The sequence below is a fragment of the Podarcis liolepis genome (genome assembly GCF_965112155.1).
Source record: "Podarcis liolepis genome assembly, chromosome: 13".
Lineage (NCBI taxonomy): Eukaryota > Metazoa > Chordata > Lepidosauria > Squamata > Lacertidae > Podarcis > Podarcis liolepis.
In genome coordinates, this window is record NC_139573.1 from 42,519,597 (window position 1) to 42,547,590 (window position 27,994).

Here is a 27,994-nt window from a genome sequence, read left to right on the forward strand (position 1 = left end):
GTTTGTGACTTTTCATAACCAACAGACTGGCCACCGAGAAAGTGGGACTACATTTGGCCAGATGCAGCATGACTTTTCAGCATGGCCCAGGAGCTATCCCCTTCCCAACATTGGCAGGGAGATGCTTCATGAATTGAACATTAGAACATAGGTGCTGGAAAAACACCGAGGGACACCCCCCCACCAAAAAAAAAAAAGGGACAGAGAAAGAGCAAGGGGGAAGTACTAGAATAAAAGTAGTGGAAAAGGCAAGGAAAATAGCAAATTAAAACCAAAGCACAAGTCAGATCGAAGACAGCAACATTCACATCTCCTTTAGGCAGGCGACTAAAGCAGCAGGAGGAAGCCTATACAGATTTCCAAGACATGTCCCCACCTTGAGGAAATGAGCACAAAACCCTGGATGTCTCATACACCAGAATCCCCACCAGGTACGTATTGCCGCACATTCTGTCAAGATCATAATCATAAATAGGAAGCAAGAAAACTGTATTATGCTTTATTTTTAACCATTTTTGTAGAGGCAATGGAATTACTGTCTTTTTGGTCTGCTCCTCTGTTGCAGGTAGGAAATTCTAGCTTTCCAGAGTAAGGTGACATGCAAAGGGGTCAAGTCTCTCCAACACAGGACATGCATGAGTACAGATGCCCAGTACAGATTAGTCAGCAATCAGGACAGTGAATGTAAAACTAGCAACCAGGCAAAGTCCAGTATAGCCATTTTGACTGCCACATGCCAGATCAGAGGCATCCCTTTTTTCAGGAAAGAGAAAGGGGTCCCTTCCTGGCATCTATTCACCATCACTGTTGTCGCTGCTTTCTGCTGTCATATCAGCCAGAGCTTTCCTGTAAGGAAGAAAGTACAGAGCTCAGAGATAAAATTGTTAAGTGGGTATTATAAAGCCCCATCAAATTACTGGCGCAACCCTCCTGTTTCTGGCAGAGCAGTGTCTGATTAAAAATGGTTAGAGGCAGGAGCAATATAAGAGGCAGTTGGGAGTGAAGACTGGACATTGCTTTGAACTCAGAATTGTTCATCCACGGTTCACCCATTTCTTGAAGCTCACCTTTGCTCTTCAGAGAGCTGAAATTCTTCCAGCGCTCTCCTGGCAAGCTTTGAAGTTGATTGTAAGCTGAAGTCTGCAGCAAACTTTACCAGGTCAAGGGCCTGACTTGGCTCTTTGCTTTGCTTGATGCAATTCAAGACTTCATCCATCACCAAATCACTGCATGAGAGAGCAAAAGAAGCATGGATGCTCCGATGGTATTCATGGTAAGGCTGCATTTAACACGCCATTTTATTCCCAGAACTACAATCTTAACTGGGGGTGGGGCGGGGGGGAAATAAAAATTTCACAATTGTTTCTGACCCAGGGACTTCAGCCAAGTTTTTTTCATTTATTTCTTGACATATTTATATGCAAGTACCATTTGCTACCAGTACCAAATGTACCCCTTTGCCCCTTATGCAAGCAGAGGTTTGGTCTATCCAACCAAACAAAATGACACCTTCCTTTCTTAAGAAGCTCTGTATGAAAGCTGGGACAAAGATTATACAGCAAATCTGCTGGCAGGAACTCCCAGCTTGAGCTACGCTACTCTTGCACGCAAAGCTCGCTCATACAGTGCTAAGACATTCTTGCTTCAGCGCTCAGATGTTTTGGTCTATACTATTGGCTGGAGCTAATGGGAGCTGGTAGTCTAGAACGACTTGAAGGCACCAGATTTAGAGAAAGCCAAGATCAAGGCTACAAAAACCCTAGGCATGAGGAAGTGGTTAGAAGAGCAGCAACAGTACGTAATGGAATTTAGCTCTTTGTGCAGAAGGTGTTGGGACAAGAGTCTACTCTAGCTTTCACTGCAGTCTACTCCAGCTTTCACTCCCCTACGTACAGGGATTCTTAAATTCTTTTACAATTAAGTACTGGAAATAAGAGCTCACCAAATGTGCACTGTTTCAGATCCAAATATGTCTCTGCAAAGCACTCAAGATGCAGAAGTCTCTGCCTATCTGGTTTCAAGGCATTTAGGGGCAGATGCTAATCAAGGTGCAACATACAATTCTTCATACTCTTTAAGTAGACATGTCAATTGCTGTTTTCACTTTCAGTTTGCACCACAAGCATACCAGGCAGTCAACGTAACACAAGAAACGTGTAAAGAAATACAGAATTTTTTTGATGCAGCAGCTGCAAACACCTCATTATAGTATGCTTATGAACATAACCCAAGTCAGGAAAGCCCTTGATGGTGGGGTTTGTCCACCACATGTGGCGGAGCCCAGCAGAAAGCACCATTTGGAGTTGCTGAAAGAGTTAACTAAGGGGAAAAAGGGCTGGGGGGTTTTAGGTCTTTTTGTGGGGCAGAAATAATGAAAGGGAAGAACAGGGACAGATTTAAAGTATCCCCTCTTTTATATGGTAAACAACAGTAGCATTTGGGCATTTAGGCAGTAGATGAACTTACCTGGGGATTCGATTGTGTTTCTTAAACAGCTCCAGCATGTTCCTATTTGGAGAGAAAAGTTCTGAACTGCACTGATTTTTTAAAAAAGTTCTGTTCTTAATTAAGGGCAGGATATGAACTGTTTCAGTCCTTAGATCAGACCTAACCCATTTCTCATCAACCCCTACTGCAAAAAATGCATTCGGTCAAAAAGGAACTATGCCTGTAAAACACAAGTTCTGAACCTAATGCCCACAATTGTACACATCTTGAATTTAGCACTCAAGTCAAAAGAATGCAAAAGTCATACTACTAAAGTAAAACATGATGCACTGAAGGTCCCTTCAATGTATGCAACATCCTTTTAAGTACTGAATCACATGGGTGGCCATGGCTTTCCCAAAATGGCCTAATATGTGTAAATAAACCATATCTCATAAAGACACTGCAGTCCCCGCTGTGCCTAGTTGTTCAAAAGGAAACACAAGTGCCTCATACTCCCTGGTATCTTTTCACCGCTCTGCAGATTTTGGGAGGTGGCAAAATCCAAGTTACCCAAGTTACCGACAAATTCTCAAGCTTGCAAAACTGCTACATTAGTCTCATATTTCTAAACCAAAACAAAAAGCATTTAAACTACCTGTGACATACTTCCTGATTAATTTTTGTAGGGAAAATCAAGGCAGATGTCACTGGAGTTAAATATTAACTGAAACCTGAAATATGATACAAATAAGCTTACAAATGTTACATTGGTCACCAATGAATTACCCTTGCTTTACTTACCAGGCTTCCTGCATTCGCCCAGCCCTGGCAAACAATATAGTACAATTACCCAGTGAAGTGGCTGTCCATTCTAGGGTTGATTGTCTCCTTTCCTGTGCCTCACAGAAAGATTTTATATCTGCAGCACAGTCAGCAAACGCTACTCGAGTCTGAAAAATATTAGACAAACCAAAATGTTTAAGCTCACAAAGGCAGAGGAAGCTACACAAGGATCTTTTTATACTGTAGCTTTTAGAAACTGACGCATTCAAGTAAATTCACTTTTTACCTAATGAATAAGTAGGGGGAAAGTTCCAAAAGTACTGGGAATACTGCAGAAAACATCTTCCATTAAGCTTTTAGCAATAGTGACTAGCTGAGAGAAGCTACTGAAATATACCAATGGTATATTGAAATATATCCAGAGTTGCATTTCTCCCAGACTCTGTGATAAAAACCCACCTTTTTTGCTGGGCTTTTAGTAGCTGATTAGCTGAGTAACTTCACTGTTTTTACTCAAGCTGCTTACGCAATTTATGAGAACTGTTTTAGTGCTTTTATTTTGTAGTATGTTTCAATACAGTGGTACCTCGGGTTACATACGCTTCAGGTTACATACACCTCAGGTTACAGACTCCGCTAACCCAGAAATAGTACCTCAGGTTAAGAACTTTGCTTCAGGATGAGAACAGAAATCGTGCTCCGGAAGCGGTGACAGCAGGAGGCCCCATTAGCTAAAGTGGTGCTTCAGGTTAAGAACAGTTTCAGGTTAAGAACGGACCTCCGGAACGAATTAAGTACTTAACCCGAGGTACCACTGTATTACAATATGCTATTGTAAATTACGCTGTGACTATTGTTGGTCCAGATGAACCAACTCTCCAGACCGCAAGAGCCTCACCTAGACTCACCTCTGGAGGCTGCGTATCTCTGGCCATGAGGGCCAGAACCTCTTCTGTCATAGCAGGTCTGTGGCCATGTCCAAGCTGCTTGATATCTGTGCAGGGGTAGGGTAAAAGGCAATCAGAAATGAAGCCACGCAAAGCGGCTTCCTGCCCATCAATCCCAGTGGTTTGGCTGTAGGCCACATTTTTAAACTTCTATTATTCTAGCAGTATTTGCATCCCGCTCTAATAACAGAGAACAGATGAACTTTAGCAATAAGCTAATGGTAAATTTTGAAGGTAAAGGGACCTCTGACCATTAGGTCCAGTCATGACCAACTCTGGGGTTGCGGCGCTCATCTCGCTTTATTGGCCGAGGGAGCCGGCGTACAGCTTCCGGGTCATGTGGCCAGCATGGCTAAGCCGCTTCTGGCGAACCAGAGCAGCGCACAGAAACGCCATTTACCTTCCCACCGGAGCGGTACCTATTTATCTACTTGCACTGGTGTGCTTTTGAACTGCTAGGTGGGCAGGAGCAGGGACCGAGCAACGGGAGCTCACCCAGTCACGGGGATTCGAACCGCCAACCTTCTGATCGGCAAGTCCTAGGGTTTGTGGTTTAACCCACAGCGCCACCTGTGTCCCATAATGGGAAATTTTGAAACTACCACCCAACTCATCTGAAAGTGCAGGAGCATCTGGGAGCAGGGATTTTTCTTTTCTTTTACATTACTATGCACAGTGTGGATAGAAATGTAGAAGTAATCCTTTTCGCTGCAAAAAATGTGACTGGAATTATCTTAAGGAGAAGCAAAGGGGATAACTTCCCCTCATCAGGCTGGTGACACCAAACAGTGGCTCTCATCAGATCAGATCTTCAAAGTTTGGTGACTGTAGAAAAGTTAATACCAACTAATGTATATTGAAATAAATAGAACACAAAAAAGTATTAACCTTTCCAAATCTGGGGAATCATTTCCAAATGGTTTGCTGTGTCCAGTGCATAAAGAAGATCCAGCATCCCTTGAGAGTTTGGGTAAAACATCTGATGAAACAAGCAAAATATTTTGGTTCACTGCAGTTTCAATGTAACTTTTTTTTAAAAAAAGCTGTAAAGTCAACACACTAACACTTACTGATGGGACCATTTCTTTATACCACTTCATTACAACGTCAAGCTGTTCCATCATGCACAGCAAGGTAAAAAACCTTCCACTGTAGTGAGAGGAGAAAAATAAAATAAGCAAAAACCCAGCACAACTTGAGATTTCAAAAGCTTAAAATACAGGATATGTAACAACCTCAACACTTAATATTAAGCTTATGTGGTTTGCCTATCCAAGTTAAAACGGGCAGCTCATATAACCTGAACTATTCAACTGGCTTGGTGGAACCAGGACAGCTACTTTACTTTCTAGAAACTGTCAGATCAAGTCAGTTGTGATCAGGAGTGTTCCATGAGAAAGGGGATTCAAAAGACAACACTGTTCAACATTTCTTCTTCCCTGTTACAATTTCACTCTCTCAAAACAGAAGAGACTCAAAGTATGGCCTCTCCCATACATCGTAGGAGATGTAAAAGGTAAAGGGACCCCTGACCATTAGGTCCAGTCGTGACCGACTCTGGGGTTATGGTGCTCATATCGCTTTATTGGCCGAGGGAGCCGGCATACAGCTTCCGGGTCATGTGGCCAGCATGACTAAGCCGCTTCTTGTGAACCAGAGCAGCCTACGGAAACGCCGTTTACCTTCCCGCTGGAGCAGTACCTATTTATCTACTTGCACTTTTATGTGCTTTCGAACTGCTAGGTTGGTAGGAGCTGGGACTGAGCAACGGGAGCTCAGCCCGTCGCGGGGATTGAAACCACTGACCTTCTGATCGGCAAGTCCTAGGCTCTGTGGTTTAACCCACAGCGCCACCCGCGTCCCTCTCTTAGGAGACGAACTGGTTCCTATTATGTCCCCCAACGTATTATGCCCACATAAAATGCTTTCATTGCAAAAGCGAACATCTTCAGCTGAGCCTAGAAGTACAATTGCATCCGGACTGACAGCACATATTCTCATCTTCCTGTTCCTGTAACCCCAGGGAACCCCAAACAATAAATACCAGTAAGTAGTCTGCTGGCCAATGTCTCCCAACATTTTCCTGTTCTCTGCTGTCTCCAGCACGTTATGTAGCTCATAGGCGAGCTGAATATCCTTGAGGTCCAGGCACTGCAATCAAGACACATAGCATGAGCACTCATATTAAAGACATGCAGCAGCCTGCCACACAAAAGCTCCCTGCACTTTCATCAGCAAGCAGAGAAGGGTATTCCCAAAGCAAAGTTTTGCAAATGATCATGAAACGGCAAGACGTAACAGCCACCCCAAACTGCTAGGGTAAGAAAGAAGATTCAGATGAGCTACAAGGAGCTATCTTTTTATTTCTTTGGATCAGCAGGGCACCAGTAGTCTAACAGGAATTTGGGGGGTATATTACCATCCATTTCCCAATCTTAACGTCGTACATCAAAGGGGGAGGAACCCATATATATTTATATTTGGTTCCCAAGTGCCCTGCAGTTAAGGGCAAATGATTGTGTTTGAAAAGCAAGTGTGCGCCCACATCAAATGTGGAACATCAAAATATTTGTCAATTGTAAACTATATGCTGATCTCCGCCACCAATTTCTAGATCAACTCTGTATCTCCAAATGGAAACCAGAGTCAGAGGTCATACAATTTCTATTGCTGGGGAATCATCAGGAGCTCACCAGGTTAGTGGCTAAATATCTCTATTTGGTTTTTTGTCGTCGAAATACACTGCAGATGTCTGCTGTCCCTGGAGACCAAGAGATGTGATGATAGACTGCTCTGTCTCCTTTCTTTTAGCAAGTGTTTTGTGCCATTGGGGAAGTGGTAATTCTGTAATGATTTGTTTTGTTTTGGATGTTGTAAAACGTAAAGGGACCCCTGACCATTAGGTCCAGTCGTGGCCGACTCTGGGGTTATGGTGCTCATCTCACTTTATTGACCGAGGGAGCCGGTGTACAGCTTCTGGGTCATGTAGCCAGCATGACTAAGCCGCTTCTGGCAAACCAGAGCAGCGCACAGAAACGCCACTTACCTTCCTGCCAGGGTGGTGCCTATTTATCTACTTGCACTTTGACGTGCTTTTGAACTGCTAGGTTGGCAGGAGCAGGGACCGAGCAACGGGAGCTCACCCCGTCACGGGGATTCAAACCGCCGACCTTCTGTTAAGCAAGTCCTAGGTTCTGTGGTTTAACCCACAGCGCCACCCGCGTCCCTTTTGGATGTTGTATGTGATGCCAATAAAAGGTTTTGATCCCAATTCCCACAATCCCCTTAAAATCAAACTCTGCTACAACGCTCCTCCATCCAACGTTTGGAAGCTGAATCTGCTCCATGTCCATTTGTTCCAATACGGTAAGTTAAAGAGCATGATGGAGCATCACAAGGAATAATGGATTGTAAAATCAAACCAACAACTTGAAGGAACAGAAAGAGGTCTATGTGGAAGAATTGTGCAGCTGTGGATAAAGAGGAATCTGAGTAGTGGAACAGATTTAGAGGTTTTGCTTTTTTACTATAAACTATTCAAGGGAATTCACAGGTAGCTAGAAAGCCATTATAGTAGACAATTAAGTGTTAGAAAGCAGGAACCAAATCCACTTACTATTTTCATGGCACTTGGAAAAAAGTTGCCTAAAAAGAAGAAATAGCAAACAATGTTAATGTTCAACATCTAGCAGTGCGGAAGAAAAGCACATCTGTCAGGCTTCCTAGCATTACTGAAATAAATTTGAACAGCTAAACAAACTGCTGTCTAAACCAATAGAAGTCTGGTAAAACTGTTCTTTAAGCCAAGGTAATATCTAAGATCATATCTACATGGCAAACATACAAGCTTTATACTATTTTACGGCTTTGACCACAGAATACTGTCCCATCGTAGCTTGGCCAAGTGCTGAGAAATCAGTGTAAAAGAATCCTAGTCCTTGCTCTCAACTACTACTCCCAGGTTTTCCTGGGAAGAGGAGACAACTTAAAACTAATTTGATCATAGCGTAGACACCCCCCGCCGCCATGAGATATATGACAACCTGTTAACACTTAACAGAATAACAAAGGCACAGTACGTATGCAACTGCTACCCACCATGATGGCCCTTTTAAAATGAGCAGCCTTCAATTAAGCTGGGTGAGCCAAGCCAGCAATAAATCGCATGTGGTACGTGAAGTTGACTCTTCATTAGGAGAAACAAGGCCTGCTTCAGGGGAGCCAGGCCTAATGAGCACAGCAACTCTTCTTGGTAGGTCCTGCCCCTTTGGGGCAGCAGTTGTGGAGTCTAAAGATCCCTGCATTCCCACAGCTGTCCAAGTCTCCTCCTCTCCCGGGTCCTTTGCAAGAAACCTGAGACTACACCGCCTGTTCCTGCACTTCCCTCTTCTTCCCTCTTCTGGTCCTGGGAGACTGGGGGGAGGGGAGCTTGTCAAAGTAGGAGACGACCCCTGGCTTCTTCACTGGCCCGGCTCATCTGCCTCTGAGCCTCCCTCCTTTCCTGCTTCAGCTTCTGAACTGCTCTCTGCCACAGACTCTCCCCACTCACTAAACCCTGTTACCCCTTCAGCTTCCATACCTCTTCTTCCCAGTTTTCTCCCCCTGACCACTCACTGTCATCCCACCGCCACTTCCCAGGCTCTGAGACTTCTTCCCTTGGGGGTTCCCCAGCTGGTGCCACCCACAATTCTTCTGGGTCCAGCCAGTCCAGGACAGATACTATGCAGAGTAAAGCAGGCAAGATGACCTAGATGAGGGCACCACAATCCCACCAAAAAATCATTGCATGTTTTTGTTGTTGTTGTTTAGTTGTTTAGTCGTGTCCGACTCTTCGTGACCCCATGGACCAGAGCACGCCAGGCACTCCTGTCTTCCACTGCCTCCCGCAGTTTGGTCAAACTCATGCTGGTAGCTTCGAGAACACTGTCCAGCCATCTCGTCCTCTGTCGTTCCCTTCTCCTTGTGCCCTCCATCTTTCCCAACATCAGGGTCTTTTCCAGGGAGTCTTCTCTTCTCATGAGGTGGCCAAAGTCTTGGAGCCTCAGCTTCATGATCTGTCCTTCCAGTGAGCACTCAGGGCTGATTTCCTTCAGAATGGATAGGTTGGATCTTCTTGCAGTCCATGGGACTCTCAAGAGTCTCCTCCAGCACCATAATTCAAAAGCATCAATTCTTCGGCAATCAGCCTTCTTTATGGTCCAGCTCTCGCTTCCATACATCACGACTGGGAAAACCATAGCTTTAACTATACGGACCTTTGTTGGCAAGGTGATGTCTCTGCTTTTTAAGATGCTGCCTAGGTTTGTCATTGCTTTTCTCCCAAGAAGCAGGTGTCTTTTAATTTCGTGACTGCTGTCACCATCTGCAGTGATCATGGAGCCCTATAATTATTGTGGTGTGTGTGCGTGGACTAGACTGCTATTTTTATAAACCCACAACAAATTGTGAAGAACACAGACCTAATATTTTATTTTGCACGGAAAACCAATCATTAGCCCACCACTCACACAAAGTTTTAAAGGCAATTATTTTCCATTCACGTTAGTCCCACATAACGCAAGATCACCACAGAATATAGGAGGGAATTCATACCATCGTCTGGGTCCTGTGGGTAAAAACGCTTTCCCTTAATCTCATCCATTACTTCATAGATCATTTCTGTTTCGCCTCGAGAAGATGCCGCTGTAGAATAACAAGACACGCCATGGCACCATTAAGAACACACATTCAGTAGACAGATTCTACAACACGTAATCCGTATTTGGTGCTGAGGACTGCTGCAGGGCCCAGCTGGCCAAGAAGGCAATACTACACTTTCAAAATGTCAAATGAGAATGTGACTGCCGTAGCAACCAGTCATTCCACCTCACAAGGTTTTGGGACAGTCAAATGCCAAGAACCAGGCAGAGGGCCTTCTTGGTAGTGGCGCCCTCCCTGCAGAATGCCCTCCCACCAGATGTCAAAGAGAACAACTACCAGACTTTTAGAAGACATCTGAAGGCAGCCCTGTTTAGGGAAGCTTTTAATGTTTGATGTATTGCAGTGTTTTAGTATTTTTTTGGAAGCCACCCAGAGTGGCTGGGGAAGCCCAGCCAGATGGGCGGGGTAATAATAATAATAATAATAATAATAATAATGGCCTTAAGAGTTGCCAAAGTGCCTAGCAATCTCCTGTTAATAAGAGGGGCCGAATTATCAACAGCTTTCCCACTACACGCTAGTAACACACATAATAGTTTTATACCTTAATTAACAGTATTGGCCAAATCCTCTAGAGAAACTAGTCTTCAGGAAGATTCCAATAAGACTCCAATTAGTGGTACAAACACCATACATTTTGGATGCAATATTTTTATTTTAAAAATTCAGCCTTGCGGCAGAGCAGCATCACTCAGATGCCTTTTCGGTCAAACAGATCTATGCTGTAGCTTAGGAAGAAGGGTCAGAATGCAGGAGTCATGCGGGGGAAGATTCCTGTGTTTAGCGCAAAGCCAGAAGGAGATTCCAGTGCACCACCTTGGAGGGCTGCGGTTCAAACGTCAAAAGACTACAGAAACAAATTGACTAGATATTGTTCTAATTTAGGAATCACATACCTGGTTTATAAAAGATGCCAAGAAGATGGTCAAAGGTTGCAAGGCTAGGCTCTAAAAACAAACAAACAGAGAGGCATATACTGAACCAGCCAATTCTGACGATGTGGCCAAGATACAAAAATCCATTAATTCATATTCTGCTCACTTGAGTACCCCCTAATAGAAACTGAAACTGCTCCCAGAATTCCAGTTTTGTTGAGCAGGTAGTGTGTGTGAGGGAACTACATGAATTGCGTATATGCAGTCTCTATATCAGGGGTCACCAACCTATGGCCCAGGGGCCAGATAAGGCCCGAGGGACTCGCTTATCCAGCCCGTGGCGAGCCCCGCCACTGCCCGCTGTTACCGGTGCGGCGCAGGGACCCACTTCGGAGTCGGAGAAGCACTGGAAAAAGCTTGTGCGAATGGGCCTCCTCTAACCCAAAAGTGCGATGGAAATAGCGTGTGCGCACGCATATGGACGCGCTCCCCCGCCCTCCGTGCGATCGTCGCTCAAGACACTGGCCCAAGGCAAGGAAAGCTTGGAGACTCCTGCCCTACATATTCACCACTTGAGAAGCTTTGCTGGGACAATCTTAACAGACAGCTGAGAACTTACCTATATTTAGTGCCTTCATCTCATTTAGTGTGCGAAGGGCCATACTCTTGCCAAAGGCACCACACCACCTTAGAGTCTTCAGGACAGAATTAAAAGTGAGCAGATTTGGCTGTATCTTCTGTTGAGCCATTTGGTTCAGCAAGTCCTATTAACCAAGATGAAACAAAGCAAGCACTGGACTGAAGCTTTTATGAAGATGCAGGGATTTCTCTCCACTGCCACCCGCGCGCACACACACCAAGACTGGAAATTTAGGCCTCTTTATAACCCACCCTGAGTCCCACAACCACCCTGAATATTGTCTAATAACGAAAAGGCGGAATATAGTAAAGGTAAAGGGACCCCTGACCATTAGATCCAGTCGTGACCGACTGGGGTTGTGGAGCTCATCTCGCTTTATTGGCTGAGGGAGTCGGCGTACAGCTTCCGGGTCATGACTAAGCCGCTTCTGGCGAACCAGAGCAGTGCACGGAAACGCCGTTTACCTTCCCGCCAGAGCGGTACCTATTTATCTACTTGCACTTTGATGTGCTTTTGAACTGCTAGGTTGGCAGGAGCAGGGACCGAGCAACGGGAGCTCACCCCGTCACAGGGATTCGAACCACCGGCCTTCTGATTGGCAAGTCCTAGGCTCTGTGGTTTAACCCACAGCACCACCCACGTCCCTACTAAGGTGGGATATAAATTCACCTAAATAAATATTTGGCATGGCGAATATACATTAAAAGCTCCTGAATTAGTTATTACTTCTTACTTCAACAAGTTCCCATCTTTCAGTGTACTTTTCCCGTACTTCTGAAGCTGCTACAATTAACGCATTGAAGGTGTGCACATCAGCTGGAAGAAATGAAAAGTTTTGTTTTAAGCAACTGTACTGAACAGCGTGTGCTTTCTTCGTATTTGGCTTTACACCCCACCCCCCGATTATTTGTAAGGCAGCTCAGTGTAAGGCGAAATTCTCTTGCAAGCCCGTTTCCAGGAAGCCAGCCACACGCCAGCGACGCCGGAACGCAGATAGCTCACAATCAGCTCCCATGATCTAGCTGAGGTCCGTACCCCTGCGCCAATCATCATTGCTGCAAACGGAAACCCAGTGTGTCAGAAAGGCAGGCGTCCATCCAAGCACCACCCAAAGGGAGAAAAATGTATGTGCATGAAATATGGCCATATATTTCGGTTAACATGCCACGACACACAGGGGGAAGGGAATGAGAAGGAAAGTCCCACTCATAATTAAAAAAATTAAAAATTATTTGTACCCTGCCCTCCCCGGTCAGAGCCAGGCTCAGGGCAGCTAACATCATAAAACTAACACAGTATACAAAGAACATAAGAACAGGCAATCAATTAATTATAATATATCTTAAAATTAGTTCAGAGCAAATTAAAATCTCGATGGCAGTCCATGGGTAAAATTGAGAGTGGTTAATATTCTCCAGGGCCAACTGTTACCACTGGTCTTATAAAGAAAGGACCTGTGAGCGGGCCAGGAGGCCTCTTTAATGCTTGTTCTTATACAGAAAGAAAAGAATCAGACTGAACCCCGACCCAAGGCCTGGCGGAACAGCTCCGTCTTGCAGGCCATGCGGAAAGATGTCAAATCGCGCAGGGCCCTGGTCTCTTGTGGGAGAGCGTTCTACCAGGCCAGGGCCGATAAGCCCCTGGCTCTGGTCAAGGCCAGTCTAATCTCCCTGGGGCCTGGGATCTTCAGGGTGTTATTATTTGCAGACCTTAAGGTCCTCCGTGGGGCATACCAAAGCACAGTAAGCTGGAAACTGAGGCCCAGCTCTGAGGGCCTTCTGGCGGTTCCCTCCCTGCGAGAAGTGAAGATACAGGGAACGAGACAGAGGGCCTTCTCGGTAGTGGCGCCCGCCCTGTGGTGCGCCCTCCTGTCAGATGTCAAGGAGATAAACTTTTAGAAGACATCTGAAGGCAGCCCTGTTTAGGGAAGTTTTTCATGTTTGATGTTTTATCGTGTTTTTAATATTCTGCTGGGAGCCGCCCAGAGTGGCTGGGAAAACTCAGCCAGATGGGCGGGGTATAAATAATAAATTATTATTATTATTTTTAAGGTAGGAGTATGGTTGCTCACAAAGATAACAGCCAGGACTCCTGCCTCTCTTTACAGGTTTTAGTGAGTGCAAAACTTATGTACAGTCCAGAAGTCCAAAAACCATGTCTGCCTTAATCACTAGCAGATTCCGGAAGTGCCTTCTTCCTGTTTGCCCTCCAGCATAAAAGCCCGGGAAAACCCCCTCTCCTCCTCTTTTCCTTACGTGAAATTCCCTGGCGAAAGCTATGCAACGAAGAGGCACATCCACTTCCCTGGGAGTGGTGCCTTGGCTCCCCTCAGCCTAACCGAGCCTTTGCCTCATCCCCCCCTTTCTCTCGTCGTCCGTGTCTCCTGAAAGCTCCCCCTCCCCAGACTCTGACGAAGTGCAGCTGCTCAACAGAGAAGCTGTCTCTACGTTCCTGTCTCTCCCCCCTCTCCTGAAAGCAGACCCCGACATCATCATCATCATCATCATCATTAAAATAAAAAAATTCCTTCCAGTAGCACCTTAAAGACCAACTAAGTTAGTTCTTGGTATGAGCTTTCGTGTGCATGCACACTTCTTCAGATACACTGAAACAGAAGTTGCCAGATCCTTCTATATAGTGAGAAGGTGGGGAGGGGTGTTACTCAGAAGGGTGGTGGGAATGGGAGATAGGCAGATAGCTGGGAGAGCCTGTTGACGACTCTTAACGACTGTAATAGGTCTTACAGGAAAAGGCAAGGGGTGAGAAGGTGAGAAATGGTATAGTCATGTATAGTGAGATAATGTGAGATAAACATCATCATCATTATTATTATTATTGACTTAATATGGGGTCCTGCTGGATCAGAACAAAGACCTATCTTGTTAGGATTTTTAACCACCCGTGCTGCTCCAGCAGTGGCACAACGTTTGCTTATATCATTTGAGTGTCTGAGAGCGTGAGACATGGGTAAGAAAGGTTTCAACACGTATGGAAAGTTCTCCTTTTGAGAAACTATTTCAGAGAAAATCTTTTGTCAAGCACAGGTTTTCAGGTCTCAGATGTGGGTAGAAACACCACAAGTTGCAAAAGGTGCACAGGGCATTTTCATGGGCTATGAGGAAGGTCAGCACAGAGTTTTATTGCCTGATTCTGACACAGTGATTCTTACTAGGAATGTAGAATGCACTACACGACAGGAGAGAGTGGTTCTCTGCAGTTTCCCCATCAATGCCAACACAGATGTAGATTCTGACATTGAGAGTGACGCTGGAGGCACCACTGAAAGTTCTAGTACAGATGACACTGCTGGGCATCCTGAAGCCAACCAAATGCCCATTTGTTGTTGTCGTTTAGTCGTGTCCAACTCTTCGTGACCCCAAGGACCAGAGCACGCCAGGCACTCCTGTCTTCCACTGCCTCCCGCAGTTTGGTCAGATTCATGTTTGTAGCTTCGAGAACACTGTCCAACCATCTCGTCCTCTGTCGTCCCCTTCTCCTTGTGCCCTCCATCTTTCCCAGCATCAGGGTCTTTTCCAGGGAGTCTTCTCTTCTCATGAGGTGGCCAAAGTCTTGGAGCCTCAGCTTCAGGATCTGTCCTTCCAGTGAGCACTCAGGGCTGATTTCCTTCAGAATGGATAGGTTGGATCTTCTTGCAGTCCATGGGACTCTCAAGAGTCTCCTCCAGCACCAGAATTCAAAAGCATCAATTCTTCGGCCATCAGCCTTCTTTATGGTCCAGCTTTCATGGACCATAGAAATGCCCATGGAAAGCCCCCAAAAGGCATTCTCCCCACATAGGAAGAATACTGCCTTCTGAAAGTCCATGAATTTGTCCAATCCTCTTTTCATGGAATCATAGAATTTGTAGAGTTGGAAGGGACCCCAAGGGTCATCCAGCCCAGCCCCCTGCAATGCAGGAATCTCAGCTAAAGGATCCTTTTAAAGCCATCCAAGCTGGTGGCCGTCACTACATCTTTTAGGAACAAAGTCCATTATGCGAAGTACTTTTGTCTGCCCTGAATCTTCCAGCGTTCGGCTTCAGTGGATGCCCCTGGGTTCCAGCATGAGATGGAAAAGTGAGACAGAGAAAACGTCTCTCTGCCTGATTTAAGGTGCTGCTTTTGACCTTGAAAGCCCTTCACGGCCTAGGACCCTCGTACCTACGGGACTGCCTCTCCCGGTATGCCCCATGGAGAGCCTCAAGGTCCATAAATAGCAACACCCTAGTGGTCCCAGGCCCTAAGGAAGTTAGATTAGCTTCAACCAGAGCCAGGGCCTTTTCAGCTCTGGTGAACGCTCTGCCTCATGAGACCAGGGCCCTGCAGAATCCGATTTCTTTCCGCAGGGCCTGTAAGACAGAGTTGTTCCACCTGGCCTTTGGCTTGGAGACAATTTGATTCCCTCCCCCTCTTTCTTTTTTCTTTTTCCTTTCTCCTCCTGCGATGAGGTTTCAATATTTTAATGTTGTATTTTAATTTTGTTTTTAAGTTGTATTCATTCAATTTGTTTTTATTATTGCCTGTTAGCCGCCCTGAGCCCGGCCTTGGCTGGGGAGGGCGGGGTATAAATAAAAATTACTATTATTATTATTATTTCTCCACACCATGCCTTATCTTGCACCGCATGTACTACAAAGGCAGGACTGAGTCATTAGGTGTACAGTTTCAACAATGCGATGTGTGGAATATATGTATATTTAAAAATCCTAGAACTTACCCTTAAGCCTGTTATTCAATAAGTCAGTGTACATGTCAAAAGCTTTTGCAGCTGCTCTATGCTGAAAGGATATGGAGGGGAAAGAGTTAGATTTTTAAAATTAGAATAAACTTAGGAAAACCGATATATTAATCTGGAGAAATAACAGAAGCAAGTGCAGAATAATGTTACAACTGTACCTTCACCATTCCTCTGATCATTGTACAATACGAATGTGCATTTTTTTCTGGCATTAGATTAAATATTCTTTCAGCGTTATTGTTCTCCCTGTTAATTGGAAAACATTACTTGTATCAACGTGATTTATATCAATATACTTTTATACCTTCTCAAAAGCATGCACACTGTGTATTTTTATTTTTTTGTAAGCGATATCAGTTTTTTATTAAAATCCCAACTTAGTTGGATTGCACCCATTGTTGTGCAACATACAATACGACCTTAAAATCAGGAACTGCAAAGACTATATATTTCAGGCAACATGGATAAAAATCTGCAAATACATGGCACCAAATCTGCAAATTTAGACACCATGGCACAGATGGTCAATCAAGTATGAGTATAGTCATTCTTCTGTTGCTTTACCATGTACCTGAGGACATGAAATGGCTGTCCTGCTGCACATTCAGTATACACATTTTTATGAGTATATGCCAAAAAGTCTTTCACAATTTCCCCAGAAAAGTATCCTTAATATTCAGCTATCTAGGGCATTTCAGGAATGTTATACATGATATTTTTAAAAGTCTGCTCACATTTTGGTCACAGTTCCGTGCATCAGAATTGCATCTGATTGCTTGGAAATCAAAAAGACGTTTGCAAAACTTGATGAATCGTAGCATGGATTTTATAGTTTTTACTTGCTATGGATTTTCCAATTTAAATGAAGTTGTATTGTTCCCACGCCATGAGATCTTTGGATAAAGGGAAGACTATAAACATTTTAAATAAATAAAATTGAGAATTTACTCTGAGGATTAAACAGTACACCATGCTTATACTCAGCTACCTACCACTATGTGGTCTGAATATTCCTTGCCCCACAGTTAATCTTTTTTTAAAAGGGCTAAATGGCATAGAAAACATATTCTGGACTACCTAATACAAGTACAGATAAATACCGTATTTTTTGCTCTATAAAACTCACCTTTTCCCTTCTAAAAAGTAAGGGGAAATGTGTGCACGTCTTATGGAGCGAATGCAGGCTGCACAGCTATCCCAGAAGCCAGAACAGCAAGAGGGGTTGCTGCTTTCGCTGCGCAATGATCCCTCTTGCTGTTCTGGCTTCTGGGATTCAGAATATTTTTTTTCTTGTTTTCCTCCTCCAAAAACTAGGTGCGTCTTGTGGTCTGGTGCGTCTTATAGAGCGAAAAATACGGTATATACCAAGGAACTGGTGTCATTTTTCATACCTCCACTTAAGCCCACGGTTCCCATTCTGCCAGTTTCTCCTTTTTTTCCTTTCTTCTGAAGCTTCCTCCTGCAACAAGATTTCCAGGATCAGTCTTACTAGCATGCCAGAATCACCTCTGCATTCAAAAGCTTAGAAAGCATTTTATCTAAGTTAGCATGCAGGACTCGCACAAAGAGTAATCAGAGAGCTAGATATATTGACAGCAGCTTTAATATTCCCCCCTCAGGTGAAAGCTCACAGGAGTTCCTATGGAAACGCGTGAAAAGGTGGGCGCTTTCTTCCCTCTCAAGCACTCCATCTCTGAGATTACAGACACATCACAGTAATTTAGAAATACCTTGATCTTATTTCAAGTCCTATTTTCTGTAATGTTATATACCGTATTTTTCGCTCCATAAGACACACTTTTTTCCTCCTAAAAAGTAAGGGGAAATATCTGTGCGAATGTGTGGTCGATCGCTGGCTCCCTTTCTGGCCCCGGCCCCTTGCCCAGACCTCCATTGTTAAATGTTCTGCAGACGGAGGCTGTTTGTTTCCCCAGCGACATGTGACTGGCTGATTAGATTATCTGTCTTTAAGCTGTAGAAACAGCTCCCTTTCCAAAAGAAGCTGCAGAACTGTGAGTTGAAAACCATAAAAACTTGGAGCTGATCTTCCAAAAAACGGGGCTTTTCCCCTTTGCAAAAGAAGCTGCAGAACTTTGAGCTGATCCTCAAATAAGGGGCTTTTTCCCCTTTGCAAAAGAAGCTGCGCAACTTTGAGCTGATCCTCAAATAAGGGGCTTTTCCCCTTTGCAAAAGAAGCTGCGCAACTTTGAGCTGATCCTCAAATAAGGGGCTTTTCCCCTTTGCAAAAGAAGCTGCGCAACTTTGAGCTGATCCTCAAAAAAGGGGCTTTTCCCCTTTCCTCCTCTAAAAACTAGATGCGTCTTATGGAGCGAAAAATACGATACTATCTGGGTGAAACAACATCCACCCTCTACCATACTTGCTTACCAGTTGTTCCAATTTGCTGTTATTTTCAGTAGAGTTCAGCTGATCAGGTTCTCTATCGCCATAAAAACATAGGAGATCAAGAAGGCTGTTTGATGTCTCCAGAGATACAGAAGTTCCTGCAGATGGGGAGGAAAGTAAAGTGGAAGCCAGGTTTCTAGCTAGCTCACATGTGCATTACATCACTTGGAGCTTAATGTCTTTGAGCAGAACGTGTGAACTGTCTTTATGGACAAGTATCATTTTTTTTTTGTATCAGGCAATATAATGTCCTGTGATGTAATAGCTGCAAATACGATGCATTTATCAAGATATGGACATGTGTGTGAACTATCCTTCAGAGAGTGATTTTGGTAATACTGCTCAATATAAAATCTAAGCAGTTTACATAAGAATAAAAGTACAGCAACGTTTAAAAATTGCCCTAAATCAGTAATCATTTTTAAATGCCTCTTATGGATCTACCCAAGATTTCCTGGACTCTTTAACTTTTTTTTGTCTTGTACAGTGCTCAGTTTTATTTGTGACATCCAGTCGCGTTGTGTTTTTATCTCATGTTAAATCTAGCTGTTAGGAAATTTTATTGAATATTGTTAAATTTTTACTGTTTATGTAAACCACTTAAGAGATTACAGTGGTACCTCGGGTTACATACGCTTACAGACTCCGCTAACCCAGTTACAGCGGTTACAGACTCCGCTAACCCAGAAATAGTACCTTGGGTTAAGAACTTTGCTTCAGGATGAGAACAGAAATTGTGCTCCGGCAGCGTGGCAGCAGCAGGAGGCCCCATTAGCTAAAGTAGTGCTTCAGGTTAAGAACAGTTTCAGGTTAAGAACAGACCTCCGGGACGAATTAAGTACTTAACCCGAGGTACCACTTATTATATTAAGCAGTATAATCTTTGTTTATAAAACAGAGAAACATGCATTTCCACCTAATTATCAGATGGAACTGCATCTCTGCTGCAGAAGAGTTTAGCCTTTTTGTCAGACCTAGTGTTTTGGAGAAGTTTTAGCAGAGAATAGTTCTACACCTCAGTAATAGGAAACACCAACCACATTTCATAACAGCTTCAGCCAAGTGCTCTAAGTAATTTCACGGTGCAATCCTATGGAGTTCAGTAGGCCCTTCTGCCAAGAAGGGTGTATAGGATTGTAGCTTTAGCTAGTACCTGCTTGCATGAGTTGATCATACATGTCCACCGAAGCTTTTAGTTTTCTGAAACAGATCTGATACTTAAGTGCATCCTCACACACTTCTTCAAGTTGCAATGGCAATTTTTCTGGCATGAGACACTAAAATAAGGGGGAAAGAAGGCAATTGTTTTCAGATGATCTAAAGAGAAGGGAAATATTGTAAAATTAAGGAATGTTAGAAAAATGTTGGAATGAAATTATATGGCTTTAGCAGAAATGTCATAAGGAATTAAGTATAAATAGATTAATAGAAAATTAAAGGAAAAGTATGGCAAGAATGTGTTAAGATAATTATAGAACAGAAAACAGAGTAAGATGGAAAGGAATTGCTGAAACAAATAATAGAAGTGGAATACAAAAAGGGAGGCGGGAGGAGGTCGCTGGAAATAAGTGAATGAAATATAAGATATTGAAAATGTTGGAGGTGTTTTTAAATTGTTTTTGCTTGTTTTTGTTTGTTTTGTTAGTCCATGTAGCGTTTTTGTATTGTATTTGCATTGTTTTTCTTTTCTTTCTTTTTGTTTGTTTGTAGTGTTGTGTTGGAAATGTTAAAAAAGTAGTAAATATAATTTTTAAAAAAATAAAGAAAAGGGAATTCATAAGTGTTTCCTCTAGTGTCTAATAAGCATTTCTTTGGATCTACAACAAAGGTGCAAAAAATCCACTCCACCTTCCACACACACCAGCCCTTTGTCTGTCTTGAAAAAAATGGAGGAGTGATTGTGCCCTTTATCGCCTTTTAATAGCTTTGTTTTCCGTTTAAGTCCAGATTAGCATTTATAGCCAACACAGCAATGCAGTGGTACCTCCGGCGCTCCGGTAGGATCCTGAGGAATTCGCAACCAAAGTTTCCTGTTGTGCACATGTCTGCGGCGTGGTAGAGAAGAAGAGGAGTTGGGATTTGATATCCCGCTTTATCACTCCCCTTCAGGAGTCTCAAAGCTGCCAACAATCTCCTTTCCCTTCCTTCCCCACAACAAACACTCTGTGAGGTGAGTGAGGCTGAGAGACTTCAGAGAAGTGTGACTAGCCCAAGGTCACCCAGCAGCTGCATGTAGAGGAGCGGGGATGCAAACCCAGTCCACCAGATTACGAGTCTACCGCATAGAGCGCTTCTGCACATGCGTGCACGGTAAAACCCGGAAAAATACTTCTGGGTTTGCCACGTTCGCATCCTGAAGGATATGCAAGCAGAGGTGTGCGTATCCAGAGGTACCACTGCACTTGATCAGGCAAAGGCCAGGGCAAGGGTGTGCATGATGCTCTCTATCGTACTCCTGTCACAACTCATAGAAAAAGGTTTGTCTACGCAGGATGCTTCTACAGCAGATTCAAGTTCAGTTCTATTAACTGTGTTCAAAACAATGGAATAATTTTACAAAATGCTCAGAGGACACAGACGTTTTTCTTAGTAACAAGAATTAATGTGTATGATGATAATAAAACCACAAAGCTTACCGGTACATGAGGTTCAGCTATGTCAATCTCAAAAAGGTTAGGATGTTTGTCAAGAATATATCTGGCTGCATTTTCCCCAGATTCTTTTGATAAGGAAAATAAACGCTAGAAAAAGAACGTATCCATATTATTTTCTTTACTAAAAGTAGAAGTTACCATTCACGATACTGCAGTTTCATAAAACCTACCAAAGGGCCTCAATATTTAGTCCTTTTCCTCTCTCATTCTTACTTCCATCAAGTCAAATTTCCATTTTAAAGCTTTTACCATCACATTTCAATCATTATATATATTGTTTTGCAGGAAGCAGCAGTGAGGTGCTGCTGGTGCTTTTTGCAAAAGCAAAAGAAAGCACCTCTCTTTTTCTCCCCAGAAACCAGGGACAGTCAGTTTAATATGAGCAGGGCTTTTGATGAAAACAAGTGGTGTTGCTCAATTTATTTATGGAGGGGCTTGCCACTAGGCCTTGAACCCTGAGCCAGGGAATTTCTTTTACATTTGTCGATAATGTTAAGAAAGAGTCCGTATGAGAAATGGGTTGGGTGCAGGGGGGAGAGAAGTGATAAATATTTCTAGGTAGGGAATTTATAGAGAGCTATCTCCCCACTGCCTCAATACAAAAGCAGTAATTCTGGTTTTGTACCCAATGAAGCTGTCCTGTTACATTCATGGGCTTCTACCTGCACAATGAAACTTTCTCTCCCTCTTCTCTGCTCCAGAGGGTTGAGGGAAAACCCAGAACAGGTTGGGAGGAACGTGGAGAAAGTCCTGTTGTACAGGCAGAAGTTCTTGTGTTAACTTTGGTGGATACAAGCCTCTGAAAATATATCACAGATGTTTAAGGAGTATGACTTAATACACAAATATTAGATATAATGTGCAGGACAGGCAGGCAGGCTGTCTACTCCATGCACCTGAGACCCCAAAACAACTTGTGCTGCCGTGTTTTGTTACATGAAGAGTATTTTGGGGTGGGGAGTAATCTATGAAGTGATCTGTCACAGAATTCAACACAAAACCAGCATTTCATCTTCAGACACAGCCTTAACAGTCCCCTTACTGTCAATTTGGCTGACAAAACGGGAAAACCCTAAAAACACACTTACAAGAATATAAGTGGCAACGGAATCTTACATGCATACTAAAGTGCTTTTAACTGTGGACCAGCCCACTAAACATTTTTTTCTAGCAAAATCAGTTTTAAGAGCGTTACTTACAAACTCAGTAGTGGTTCTAGGAATAAGATACGGGTCGTCTTGAAACATGTAGTTAGGAGCTGTGGGATCCTGAATAAAGGAGGATGAAGCGTTTAAATTGTAGCTTTTGCACCGACAAGATACATGACAGATTCATCTTCCTGCACTGCTGAGGTTAAAAATTGTGTCTAAACATTTTGCTTCAACACACACCAAAAACCCCTTCAATAAGAAAAGACTACTTTTACTATGCATTAACCATACATGCGTTACACCAGAGGTTTTCAACCTTTTTGAGTCCACGGCTCCCTTGACCAACTACATTCTTTCTGCGGCACCCCTGTGGGGCTCGGGAGCCCAGTTATGTCACTCCTTGCCTGCAGAGCTGGCAGCCCCTTGCCCTTTTTTGAACACCCTCCCTTGTGGAGTGTTCCCTCAGCCTCCTCTCCTCTCCCCTCTCCTTGGGAGTCCTCTGGGCAGCTGCTTCTGCCGCCCCGGTCTCTGAGCTGCACCCCTGCCCCAAATAAAGGTGCCTCCTCACACTGCCCCATAGGGGTCTGGGAAGCACCCCCTGGCCAGTCCCAGAGGCACCGTTCGCCTGAGGAGCTTGTAGCCAGGGCTGCTGCAACAAACAGATGTGAAAAGCCTTCGGGAGGCAGAGACACAATAGAATATCAGAGGAGGGAGGGAAGGAAAGAGGGACAGTATTGCCCACGGCACCCCTGACCATCATTCAAGGCACCCCAGGGTGCCATAGCACACTGTTTGAAAACCACTGCATTACACTATTTAGGGTGCCTTATTCATCCATTAAAAATGCACCAATGCAGCAAGAATTTTTCCAGTTGGCACTATTCAAGGATTATCCTTGTATGCTGCTCTGTTACTGATTTTTGCAGGAGAGCAGAAAATACAGTGGCACCTCGGGTTAAATATGCTTCAGGTTACATACGCTTCAGGTTACAGACTCCGCTAATCCAGAAATAGTACCTCGGATTAAGAACTTTGCTTCAGGATGAGAACAGAAATTGCGTGGCGGCAGCGGGAGGCCTCATTAGGTAAAGTGGTGCTTCAGGTTAAGAACAGTTTCAGGTTAAGAACAGACCTCCGGAACAAATTAAGTACATAACCAGAGGTACCACTGCATGAGCTCTTGTGTGCTCCAAGCACATCATTCTAAACTGGTGCAAAAGTCCATTTGAGGTCACTTTTGCACTCTTGATCTCAAAATTACTTCGTTGGAATAATATGCTTACTTCAGTTTTGATAGAATAATATGCACACATCATGCCCTCTATCAGACAGTAGCATTAAAATCAATATTTGAAAACTTGGTGGGTGGTGGGGAGTGATTTTGCACTGTTGGGAGAGTTTTACATGGGGGGGGGGACCTAGCATTGTATCATTTCAAAAAAGCACTTACCCTCTTTACAGTTGATGCAAGAGCTTGAAGAACTGCTAACTTATCCCTAAATTTAAGAAAATTAAATATTCAGTTTTCAGTATATAACTTATCATACTAAAGTGTTTCCACTATGAAGTAGTGAAGCACAGTATATGTTCTGCAGTTCCAGAAGGTGGTGCCTCCTTGGCTTGTCTCCCCCTGCTTTTTAGTATCTATGTCAGGGTTGGGGAATTTTTCTGACTCCACCGGCCATAACCTTTACAGACTCTGCCTTGTGAACCAAATGCAACAGATGGGCATGACTCTGTGAATCTTCCCCTTCCTCCAGTCCCCAATCTCAAGAGGCTTAAAAGAAGAACTGGAGGAGGCTCACAAAACCTTTTCCAAGGCACCTTGTGCTTCCCTTTTTAGCCTCTGAAATCACAAACTAAAAGCGAGTAGGGGGCAGACTTGGGAAAGGTTTTGCAAGTCTCCTTCCGCTCCTCTTTTAAGACAGTGATGTCAGCTGAAGGGCAGGTGGTCATGGTTTGCAGGGGGCAAATGGTCTTGCGGGCCAAACTGGGAACCCCTGGCAGGCCAAGATGGTTCCCATCCGTTTTACAATAGCACACTCTGGTCAGTGACCGAAATAAATCAATTCATTTTACAATAGCTATACTTGTTTCCTCTTAACCTCCAATAATAAGCGCTGCTTATTACCTTTGACTCCTTAAATGGTTTGGGAACAGGATACCCAAGAGATTGTCTCCTCCCATACAATTCTCCCAACTTGTTAATACAGGGATGTGTAATGGGTTTAGGGGTTGCTCGTGTGTAAGTTGCCGCCACTCCTGGCTAAGTTACCTGGTTAACCCTTTCTGACTGAACAGCCTCCAGCATCGTGACTGTCTCAGTCGCTGGAAGAATCCGTCAGTGGGCATTTCTTAAACTTCTTCCAGCATAAAAGTTCCTTGACGCCAAGTCTCCTCCTACTCTCCCTGCGCGGAAGTCTTCTGCGCAGGGAGGGTGTGGGCAGCGGAGTACCCGTACTCTCTCCGCTGGTCTCCGGCGAGGAGTCTTGGAGCCTCCTCTTCGATTCCCCCATCTGCCCCCCTTCTCTACTGGTGTTACGCTGATTTCCTTCCCCAGCGGACAGGCTGCCTCTCTCCCTACTGGGACCCTCTCCGCCATCCCTCTGGAGCCTTCCCTCCGCCTCTAGCTCCGATGGCAGTTCCCTGACAGGATGGGAACCTGTGGCTCTCCAGATATTGATGGACTGCAACTTCCATCATTTTCTGGCCATGTGGCTGGGGAAAATGGAGCCGGGGTCCAACAGCATCTGAAGATTCCTCATCCCGTCTTTAAATTTCTCTAAATTTCTCAAATAAAGCATTAAACGAAACTACTCACCAGGTTTTCTTTCTTGGAAGAGAAATAATTCCTTCGTCAACTTTGAAAAGAACATTATTACAACTACGTTAGTAAGGGATACGCATATTTGAATAGACTGCAACTATGAAAGCTTTAATTCGGCAAACAGTTATTCATATGCATAGCCACTTTAGCTGAAACATTGCCTGTAACAAAATCAAACTTTCTACAAATAGCCTTATCCTAATTGCATTTACTCAGATAGAAGTCCAATTTTTTTTAGTGAAGACATTTCCCCACAGAAATAAGCTTTAACTCACACACTTTTCTCAAGGAAGCACAGTAAACTTTTCGCTATCGTGAAGCATTGTTTTTATGAGCTCAAAATTAGTGACAAAAATACTTGTACCTTCAAGATTAGGTGATTTTTTCTGAAGGGCTGCATTTCCTGAGCAGGGCCTACGGAAATCAAATGCATCCATGAAACATGGATTCTTAAAACCACACACAGAGTCACTAACATTTTTGGACAAGTAGGCACATTTCAAATCTTCAGAGAGTGCTGGAGTACCAGGCACAAAATGACTATCATGAAGGGTGTGTGGCATAACACAAAACTACAGAGACAACCACCCCAAACCTCATGCTTACTATGGGAAGTCAGCAATGTCTTGTTGGTCTTTATTATGGAGATGACTCTCTCTCTCCGAAACACAGAGACACACACAATGATCCTAGCAACAGGGAGTTCCTCAGAACCCAGAAAAATATACAAGACATATTTTATAAGATATATATATATATATATACACACAAGATATATATACAAGATATATTTTTCTCATTTCAGAAATCACTGGTAAAGTACCTGCACCTTATGCCCCATAACTTTCTTTCCAGGAGGGCTAGAGACTTGGTTCGAAGTTCTTACCGACATCAATTTTTGTATCAGCAAAAGTGTATTGGATATTGCAGAGTTGGACTATATTAACCTCAGGGCTCCTTCCAACTCTGCAATTCTATTATTCTAATACAGTGGTACCTCAGGTTAAGTACTTAATTCGTTTTGGAGGTCCGTTCTTACTTGAAACTGTTCTTAACCTGAAGCACCACTTTAGCTAATGGGGCCTCCTGTTGCTGCCGCGCCGCCGGAGCACGATTTCTGTTCTCATCCTGAAGCAAAGTTCTTAACCAGATGTAATATTTCTGGGTTAGTGGAGTCTGTAACCTGAAGCGTATGTAACCCGAGGTACAAAGAGAGAGACCCCACCACAGAAAATACCCACACCTTTGAAGTTACAGCAAAGAAATAAAATATCGTTCAACTGCCCACTTCCTCCGCCCCTTCTCAACCCCAAAGCCAGCTAGATAAAGACGCACCTTCTCCCTGCATCCAGACACTTAGGGTGGGGGTGGCCTTATTATTTCAACATCAGAGCGCTTGCCTTGCACGCAGCAAGGGGGGTGTCAATCCAGGGCATCTCCAGACAGAATCATAGATTCGGAAGTGACCCCAAGGGTCATCTAGTCCAACCCCCTTGTGATACAGGAAATCCCAACACACAGTCCTGCACCCAAGGTGAAATCACACCGGACCCTGCTCAAGTTTGCAAATACCCTAGCCTAGTAGTAGTTTTATTAATGGGTCACTAGGGGGCTAAAGGGACGCGGGTGGCGCTGTGGGTTAAACCACAGAGCCTAGGGCTTGCCGATTGGAAGGTCAGCGGTTCGAATCCCCGCGACGGGGTGAGCTCCTGTTGCTTGGTCCCTTGCTCTTGCCAACCTAGCAGTTCGAAAGCACGTTTAAGTGCAAGTAGATAAATAGGTACCGCTCTGGCGGGAAGGTAAATGGCGTTTCCGTGCGCTGCTCTGGTTCGCCAGAAGCGGCTTAGTCATGCTGGCCACATGACCCGGAAGCTGTACGCCGGCTCCCTCGGCCAGTAAAGCAAGATGAGCGCCGCAACCCCAGAGTCGGCCACGACTGGACCTAATGGTCAGGGGTCCCTTTACTTTTACGGGGGCCAAGGAGAGACTCCTGCCTGAAACCCTTGGAGAGCCACTGCCTGTCAGAGTAGTAGGCAATGATGAGCTGCGCAGGCCAGTGGTCCGATTCAGAATAATAAAACAGCTTCCTGCGCTCCTATGGGATTGCGGGTTCGAGCCCCACGTTGGACAAAAAGAATCCTGCATCTCAGGGGGTTGGGCTAGATGACCAACAGGGTCCCTTCCGACTCTATGCTTCTGGAGCCTGAGACTCTAAATCTCAAGGTCACGGGTTCGAGGATCACGTTGGGCAACAAGAATCCTGCATCTCAGGGAGATGGGCTAGGTGACCACCAGGGTCCCTTCCGACTCTACGTTTCTGGAGCCTGAGACTCTTAACCCAGGCATCCCCAAACCCGGCCCTCCAGCTGCTTTGGGACCACAACTCCCATCATCCCTAGCTAACCGGACCAGTGGTCAGGGATGATGGGAACTGTAGTCCCAAAACCAGCTGGAAGGCCGAGTTTGGGGGCGCCTGTCTTAACCTCAAGGTCGCGGGTCACGTTAGGCAAAAAGATTCCTGCATCGCAGGGGGTTGGGCTAGATGACCACCAGGGTCCCTTCAGACTCTACAATTCTATGAGGGGGCGCTCCGGCCTCTCCACCCTCCCCGGGCGCTTCGTCCTCGCCGTTGCTAGGGCGGCCTGTCCGTTGCCAAGGAGGCCTGTCCGCCTCCACTTCCACCCCCTGCCCGTTTGCTTCCCGCCTCACCTGGCGCCCCTTCCCGCCCCCGAGCCCGGCTGGCCCGCGTGCGGCAGCGGCCTACGGGGCGGAAAGCCCAGCCGCCTCAGGCACCGCGCCGCCATGTCCACGCTGCGCCGCCCTTCGCGGGGCGGAAAGGGAGGA

The 27,994-nt window shown here is 44.7% G+C and overlaps 1 protein-coding gene across 1 annotated transcript; it reads right to left on the reverse strand.

Moving 5' to 3' along the window:
- Positions 1–485: 485 nt before the first annotated feature.
- PTCD3 (pentatricopeptide repeat domain 3) lies at positions 486–27,993 on the reverse strand. Its single transcript, XM_083469773.1, has 24 exons — positions 27,860–27,993; positions 25,515–25,564; positions 25,145–25,184; positions 23,774–23,819; positions 22,372–22,440; positions 21,155–21,259; positions 19,672–19,795; positions 18,501–18,616; positions 17,504–17,571; positions 16,271–16,358; positions 16,092–16,152; positions 12,109–12,191; positions 11,355–11,499; positions 10,757–10,807; positions 9,753–9,842; positions 7,777–7,805; positions 6,205–6,311; positions 5,231–5,309; positions 5,049–5,139; positions 4,122–4,207; positions 3,232–3,380; positions 2,467–2,508; positions 1,068–1,226; positions 486–846 (listed from the first exon to the last, which is right to left on the reverse strand). The coding sequence occupies exons 1-24, from the start codon at positions 27,952–27,954 to the stop codon at positions 792–794; spliced, it is 2,028 nt and encodes a 675-aa protein (XP_083325899.1). The 5' UTR covers positions 27,955–27,993; the 3' UTR covers positions 486–791.
- Between the last annotated feature and the right edge of the window lies 1 nt (position 27,994).

Bases quoted from the DNA above. Each gene is read 5' to 3' on its own strand.
- PTCD3 (XM_083469773.1), bottom strand. From the start codon at position 27,954: ATGGCGGCGCGGTGCCTGAGGCGGCTGGGCTTTCCGCCCCGTAGGCCG. The intron at 25,185-25,514 runs GTACAAGTATTT...TTCTTTTCAAAG, and splicing joins AAAATCACCTAATCTTGAAG to TTGACGAAGGAATTATTTCT. The intron at 7,806-9,752 runs GTATGAATTCCC...TCTTCTTTTTAG, and splicing joins CCCACAGGACCCAGACGATG to GCAACTTTTTTCCAAGTGCC.